This window comes from Phlebotomus papatasi, chromosome 2, assembly GCF_024763615.1.
Source record: "Phlebotomus papatasi isolate M1 chromosome 2, Ppap_2.1, whole genome shotgun sequence".
NCBI classification, from domain to species: Eukaryota; Metazoa; Arthropoda; class Insecta; order Diptera; family Psychodidae; genus Phlebotomus; species Phlebotomus papatasi.
In genome coordinates, this window is record NC_077223.1 from 106,028,723 (window position 1) to 106,037,026 (window position 8,304).

An 8,304-nucleotide genomic window follows, 5' to 3' on the forward strand; every position below is an offset into this window, starting at 1 on the left:
TATCATTATTGGCAAACTTTTTTGAGTATAATTGTGATCCATAATGAAGAGAACGAGGACAAGTACCACAATCGCAAAGAAAGTGGAAGCCGTCAAGCAATTTCAATAGAAAAGTCGTTGATACAGTCGAGTTCCTCAAATTTGAACTCCTCAAATTTGAACGACGGTTGAGTTCAAAATGTAAAATTTGAGGTTATGTGAAGAAAGTCATGCCAGGAGTGCTATTTTTCTCTGATATTTCCTCAATATTATCGTATTATATTAACTTCCGCAACCAATTCCATCTATTTCACAATAAATTACATTTATATATTCTCTAAAGTTGTTTATCTTAATTTACGGAAAGTGCATTTCACATGAATTCCGTTACGTTTTTGAAAATATCGTTCAAATTTGACGAGTGAGAAATGTCATCTACACTCCCCAAATGTTCAAATTTGTGGAACTCTACTGTAATTTTAAAAAATGACATGGACTATAGTGCGACCCAAGTGTCAAATCTGGAACCAAATATGGACTATAGCGAGACTTTACTGTAGATGTTTCTCAAATTTGTTTTTTTTTTTGTCCAGACTAGAGGAAGAACGATAAAAGATAGCCAATTATGGCTTTCGATAACTGTTTTGCAAGTCCACCATTTCTAACCTCGTTGTGATTCCTTTTTATTATTTTTTTCTTAGTAATAAGACAATCGTTTACATCATGTAAAATTGTAAAACTTTCCAACCCATTTGGATTCAATAAAGTAAAAATATAAATTGCCAGATATTACCCTCTTGGCAAAACTAAAAATTAGGTGGGGCGCCAACTAAATACTCAAAGCATGCAATAAGCCTAGACTACCTTATGGTAAATGAGATTCTTCTGCAAACCATTGCGAAATGTATTCAAATGATTCAAATTCAGAATTGAAATATGCATTAAATTTGGTGAATTTAGAGGATGAAAGCCTATCTTTCGTACTGTTTTGTACATTAAAATTTTAATATGAATCACAATAATATTTTGGGTTTTACATATGAAGGTTTGAGCCCGATCGAATGAATTAAAATGTTGTAGGAAGCACAACATGTAAAAATATCTTACCCAATAGTTATTCAACTATTTAACACTCTTATCAGTCCAGGGAGGGATTGGCAATACAAATCACTTTAGAAAAACTACCAAATGACTTTATTTCTTCAAAAGTGCCTCAGGTATAGGTAAAACCACAAAGAAAAACACTTTGATTAAGCACCAAAAACAGTTTATTTGCATTAAAAAAAATGCATTATTACAATAAATTTTCTTAAGTCTAACCCTGTTGAAGAAATAAACCCACATAGAAAGCAATGTGTCTCCCAGTCAATTGCTATCAATTTACGTCTACTTATGAAACTTTTGCACACGATTAGCCACTGAATGAACTTCCCTTTGGAAGAATCAGAGTAAAATTCATTGTCAACGAGATAGAATGACACGATAGGGCTTTGGAGAAAGTGTTATGCCATCAACACCATCAAGATCAGGCATTTCTGGTTCATTGTCGGGTAATTTCATCTCGAAAACGTGCATAAATGTTGCAAAGAAAATGAAAAGGCTAGATTTTGCTAAATTTTCACCCATACATCGACGTCTTCCTGAAAAAAAAGTCATTTATTAAAGCAGGTGTAGGAATAATAAAAAGAAAATAAATTTAGGAAACGGGAAATAGGAAATTAAGAAGTATAATTGTCTGAGATTTGTCATCAGTCAGCAACATATTAAAGTAGTTTTTTCTAAATTTATAAAAACAACCCATATGGAACTTTTTTTATTCTTTTATTTTATTGATGTTATTTTTTTAATATTAACATTTCAAGATTAACTAATAAAATTCTTCTCGAGTTTGCTGTAAATTTAATCCACTTGATCTAGAAGTATTTTTTATAGTCTTTACCAAGGGTGATTGTTAACTCAACGTATTTACGGATGTTACACGTGTAATAATAAAAGAAATAATTACAAGGATGTAAAAAGGTGTGATTGTGATTTCACAATTTCCTCAGAATTATTTAACTCTTTCGTCTCTTTTGGGACTCTGAGTACCCAAAGCAGCATATGAATGTTCTGTGAAAATCAATGTTTTTTTAATTATTCAAAACTGATAAAAATCCTATTCTTGTGGATGATTACAAACTATAAGGATGTCCAAATGTAAGATATTTTTTTGTGGGACCTCAACTAATTCCTGATCTTAGATATTTTTGATTAAAAAACGGTGAAACTGGCTTGCAGCATATGCTGCGGTCCGGAAAGAGTTAATAGAACAATTTCGAGTTTCAACTGTTACTAGTAAAAGCTAAATTCGGTAAAATACTAGGTATCGTCGAATAATTTCATGAAATCAAAAACCCCTTTACAAAAGATATGCATAGGGTAAGTGTACCAAATTCCGGCCAGCTTGCAATTTCGGCCACACTTTTTGTTCCTCGAATTTCCATGAACTTTTAGATTTTACGTACTCTAGAGATTATACAATGCAAAAGAATAACAAAAAATGTAGCTACGACAAAAGAGATGACGTGAAAAATACATTGAAACAATTCCCTAAGGACAAAGAACTATGAGAATGAAGGTGGCCGAAATAGGGCACCAGAGCTATGTCTATATTTTTATTAATTTTAAAATGTATTAAAAATGATTTTAGAGTAAATAAAGACGGTAAACTCTTTACAAGGTTCCAAGCAACACTCTTACAAAAGAAAGAATAAAAAAAATCAATTTGTATTTAAAATATTACATTTCAAACTTGAGACTTTGACGCTTGCATGCAACTATGCCGAAATTTGGCACACTTACCCTAAGTCTATACTATTTTTTTTAATTAAAAATCGGACTGAACCGTACAGTAGACTCTCGCTAATTCGGCTCTTTTGAGATCGGGCTACTTTATAATTCGGGCGGCGGTTAAATTCGAAAAAAGTTTGTTGTCATTTTTCAAGTTCGATTATGATTATCAAATGAAGCAAATATGCTCAAATTTGTCATTACTTGTCTTAACTTTGATGTGATTTTGCATTATTAAGAGGTTTTCACTAAATTTATAATAGCAATGAGCATATAAACTCAATATAAGTACAGTAGAGTCTCGCTATAGGCCATCGCTCTATAGTCCACAATTTATCGACCGTTGATTTCAAAACACTGATTTTAAGTTGGGTTATGTTTTTTAGTACGCGACATGCAATGTTGTCTTAATTATTTTAATATTTTTGACAAAGTTTATTGAGTAGTTGTGATAATTGTGATCCATAATGAAGAGAGCGAGGACAATGGCAAAGAAAGTGGAAGCCGTCGAGCAATGTCAATATTAAATGTCGTTGATAATTTTAAAAAATAATATGGATTATAGTGCGACCCAAGTGTCAAATCTGGAACCAAATATGGACTATAGCGAGACTCTACTGTATGCAGATGAACAAAAAGTCGTTGCATTTCGAACAATTTGCTGTCCGAATTTCTCACTAATTAGATTGACATTTCGATCCCAAATGCCCGAATTTAGGAGAGTCTACTGTATAGGATGGACATTACACAACACTTTTAAGAAAGAAAATCATGTGAATTTTGACTTTATGATATTTTCCTGATCTAAAACTTGTGTCCATGCTCCAAAGAATTAAATTTTTACAGTAAACTATGAAATTCGATTTTTATGGCTCCGGCACACCTTTTAAGCAGGAAAATTTCATGAAGTCGAAATTCGAAACTCCTTATTTCTCGCATATTTTGCATATAACTATCTCATTCTTCGCATTCCAAATTCGATTGAGCTAAATTGAATTTGGAGTGATGTTTAAGAGAAGAAGAAGAATGCGAGAGAATGAGATAGACATATGCAAAGCACGTGATAAAGAAATGGATCCGAAATTAGACTTCATGAAATTTTCTTGATCTAAAAAGTGTGCCCGAGCCATTAGATCAAGAAGATTTCAAGAAAACAAAATTAACGTCTTTTTCTTTCTCAATCCTTTTGCAAAAGTCTGTCATACTCTTTCATTATTTGTTAAGATTAATAAAGCTCTGAAGAGGTTTCATGGATTTTAAAGACCTTAAAAATAATTTTCAATATTTTTGTCAAGATAATAAAATGCTTTATTTTACTTATATTACTATAAATCGTTAAAAAAATAACAGAAAATCTTAATTGCGAAAAAGTACAATATTTTAACTATATAGTTTTCTAAAATTTTCATTTAAAAAATTTAGAAACTCAGCTATTATATTGGAAGCATTTACTGCTGCTTTAGTGAAATCATCGCAAAAAATCTAGCAAGAACATCACATAAAATATTAAATCTCAAATGAGTTTACACTTTGTAATTAACAAACTCGCGAGAGTTAAGTTTTTTGTTAAAACGCGAATTTTTCCATTCACAGTCAAATTACTTAAATGACCTGAAATTTTTATTTTACTTTTCTACTAAGTTTGATCTCTGTGTAAAGGACAATGGGCAGAAATGTATGGCAGCTGGTCCAATCCTTCGCCAGAGACAGGACTAGGTCCTTTTTGCAGGTATAGGTGTATGACATACAGTAGAGCCCCGCTATAGTCCATATTTGGTTCCAGATTTGACACTTGGATCGCACTATAGTCCATGTCATTTTTTAAAATTATCAACGACTTTTAGTATTGAAATTGCTCGACGGCTTCCACTTTGTTTGCGATTGTGGTACTTGTCCTCGCTCTCTTCATTATGGATCACAATTATCACAACTACTCAAAAAAGTTTGCCAAAAATATTAAAATAATTATGCATGTCGCATACTAAAAAACATAACCTAACTTAAAATCAGTGTTTTGAAATCTACGGTCGATAAATTGTGGACTATAGAGCGATGGCCTATAGCGGGGTTCTACTGTAAAACTTACCTAGACCCAAGTCAAAAAGGACTATCAAAAGGGCTATGCAATCTTCAGAAGCTTTAATCCTTTTTCAAGGAGAATATTTGTGCATAGAAGATATTTCACTACATTACAATCATTTTTATGAATTTGAAAAATATTCTAGGATTTATTAGATAAATCTGGAAAATTGCAGTGAAAATGAAGAGATAAAAATAAAGTTAGATTTAGAAAAATCTTCCTTGAGCCCTTGCTTACAAATTGCTCTTTGAAATGATCAATTTTAAGATAAACCAAGGGCCTCTCGACATTTCATTTTTCCATACGATTTTGCATTGAGGTACTGAAGACTATTGGCAAGCTTTTTCCTAAAGAGAATTGACTTATCAGTCTGATATATTTCAAAATCGCACATTAAAAGCTATTTAAAAATGCATATTTCATAACGTTCACCGAAATAATACAAGAACTACGAGTAAATTTGTTTAAGTCGCGGTGAAATTATCTGCAAACTTTTTACAAAGAAAAGTGAAAAGTAGCTTCACTTTTTATTAAGCTTGATGGGCCCCTGAGGTAAACGTTATTTTTTAAAAGGAGTTTTTAAAAAAAAATCGTCGCATTTCCTAAGAATTTGTTTTATACCTTAGTGTCTTCTGCATACTTTTGGGGTTAGTTTCGGAACAAAAGAGGTTATCTTTGACAATACTATTAGATGGTATAGGCATCATTCGTCGCGAAACGTTAGACCATTTTGCCCATTGTCCTTTATTTAACTACTGAGAAAAAAAGAGGATGCGATTAACTTTTTTCCTCATAATTTTAACACTTTTCTATATTCTCTATTTTTTTATTTTTTAATGTTAATTTTACACCTTTTTAAGGGTAAAATTAACATGAAAAAGTGTAACTTTAACCCCCAGTACACCTAAAAAGGGTAATATTTACACCGATTTCGGATAAATACTGCAGGGTAAAATTAACATTTCCGGAATGTTATTTTAACTTTTTCGGATTTCTCTCAGTGACTGTCTTAAAGTCTTAACGTTATTGATTTCAGTCAGTACGACTGACACCCAATCCTCACTCGTTCTGACTGAAATCAATAACAAATACTCGGGCTTTAAACCGTATAAGCCCATTTATTGAGAAATAAAGGAAAAATTTAATCATTACGAAGCTTGGGATCGTACGAAGCATGGACACTTTTCTTTATAATGAAATCATAATTAGGGTAAGTGTGCCAAATTTCGGCATAGTTGCATGCAAGTGCCAAAGTCTCAAGTTTGAAATGTAATATTTTTAATAAAAATTGATTTTTTTATTCCTTCTTCTTAAGGAGTGTTGCTTAGAACCTTGTAGACGCTTTATCGTCTTTATTTTCTCTAAAATCATTCTTGATTCATTTTAAAATGAATAAAAATGTGGACATAGCTTTAGTGCCCTATTTCGGCCACCTTCATTCTCATAGTTCTTTGCCCTTCGGGAATTCTTCCAATGTCCTTTTCACGTCATCTGGTTTGTTGAAGCTATTTTTTGTCATTCTTTTGCATTGTATAATCTCTAGAGTATGTAAAAACCAAAAATTCATGGAAATTCGAGGAACAAAAAAGGTGGCCGGAATTGCAAGCTGGCCGGAATTGCAAGCTGGCCGGAATTTGGCACACTTACCCTATCCGAAAATATTTCAAAGTTTGAATTATAAGGTAACGAATTAAGTGCTTCTTAAGCACTTAATAAGTACTTAATTTAATGCAGTTCAGGAGTGTGTGCTTGAAGGATTTTTCTGTTTTGTGGTGTAAAATTACCTGATCCAAAAGGAAGAAATCCCTCGTGGTTTATTAATTGATTGTTGCTATCGAGAAATCTTTCAGGACAGAACTGTTTAGGGTTCTTCCATGTCTTTTCATCCATGTGAAGACTATAAAGTGAAACTAGAGCTAAGGTATCTTTCGGAACTGTGAATCCAAGGAGCTTCACAGTTTCCGTTGCCCGATGGACAATCGCTAGAGGAGCTACATTGACACATCTCATGATCTCACAGAGAACTGCCTCAGTGTACTTAAGCTGGGAACGATGTTCAAGCTTCGGTAGGAAGTTTAACCCAACAACTATCCGGAGTTCCTCCTTCACTCGTTTAGCAACTTCAGGGTAGTGCAGCATGTAAATAAGGGAGAATCCTAAGGTATTGCTGGTGGTTTCTGATCCAGCTTGAAACATATCCAAACAGAGGAAAAGTAATTGATCTTCTGTAAAAGTTGAATCAGGATTTTGCGTTGATTTAATTTCCCTGGCATAAGCATCTATTAGACTCTTGGGTTCATGATCTGGTTTTAGAATTTTGATCTCATCAATTGTCTCTCTCAGGAAGGTCCAAAGGGGCCTGAGGGTCTCAATAAGAGGTCTGTATCCGGATAAATTGGGAAGAATATGTCTAATTCCAGGAAATTGATTTAGAATCCCACCAGACATATCGATAATCCTAAAACTCTCATGAATAAGCTTCATGAGTCTGGTAAGTCTCTCATCTTCTAGATCAAAACGCTTGCCCGCCATTAGGGACCACAGAACATTGAGGACACATATATCAAAGGCATTGTGCATGAAAATTGCTCCATCTCTTTGGTTTTTCAGCCAAAAGTGCTCTATCATTTCCTCAGCCTCTTTCTCAATCCTTTTAACCATGCTGAATTTTCCAAATCCCAATTGCTTCAGGGTTTTCATGCAGAATCTCCTCTGGATCTCCCATGGCTCACCATCTGTGAACACAAGACCCAGTCTCTGGTCAAAGGAGCGCACTCTGTAGAAGAATCCATTGGGTCTTCCGTCGAATTCCGTTCGATTGTAAAATTCCCGGATTGCCTCACATCCGGACACTACAATTAGACGATCCCTGCCCAACCTCAGACCTACAATACTCCCAAATTCTTCACTAAGATGCTTCCATATCAGATGATGGTACTTTAGAGACTTTCGGAGACAGAAAATATGAGGAAAATTCCCAACAATTGGAAGCCATTTAGGTCCTGGAGGAAATCCTTTAGGTTTTTGGATATCAATGCAGCAGAATAGCACTACACAAACCACAAAAAAGAACACAATCATCCTAATTCAAGGTCCTTTAGCACAAATTAACTTCCAGAGACACCTCCTATGAGAGACTTCTCGGTCACAAATGGGCAACATTTCTTCAATTGACCCCCTCGATGCTTCACTCGACAAAAATAAATAAGAATATTTTTAGAGGTCAGGGTGTAAATCTCTTCAGAAAACTTAATAATAGATTTCAATGAAAATGTATTTTTATTTTTGTCCATCCGGAAAAAAAACCATTGTGGAAAAATCTGATAAAGCCAGTTTGTTTGAACTCTCGCTCCCAGACTTCCGGAGGGATATAAGCGTAGTTACGTAATTTTATTGTAGGAGAATTATGATGCCAA

The 8,304-nt window shown here is 33.7% G+C and overlaps 1 protein-coding gene across 1 annotated transcript; it reads right to left on the minus strand.

Annotated features, from left to right (window-relative positions):
- Positions 1–1,229: 1,229 nt before the first annotated feature.
- On the minus strand, positions 1,230–8,040 carry LOC129800621 (methyl farnesoate epoxidase-like). The gene is made up of 2 exons (XM_055845148.1): positions 6,673–8,040; positions 1,230–1,619 (listed from the first exon to the last, which is right to left on the minus strand). Exons 1-2 carry the CDS (start codon positions 7,967–7,969, stop codon positions 1,441–1,443), a joined length of 1,476 nt encoding a protein of 491 aa, XP_055701123.1. The 5' UTR covers positions 7,970–8,040; the 3' UTR covers positions 1,230–1,440.
- Positions 8,041–8,304: the final 264 nt, after the last annotated feature.

Excerpts from the sequence above, each read along its gene's own strand:
- LOC129800621 (XM_055845148.1), bottom strand. The coding sequence starts at position 7,969 with ATGATTGTGTTCTTTTTTGTGGTTTGTGTAGTGCTATTCTGCTGCATT. Across the intron at positions 1,620-6,672 it reads ATTTCTTCCTTTTGGATCAG|GAAGACGTCGATGTATGGGT; the intron begins GTAATTTTACAC and ends CTTTTTTTTCAG.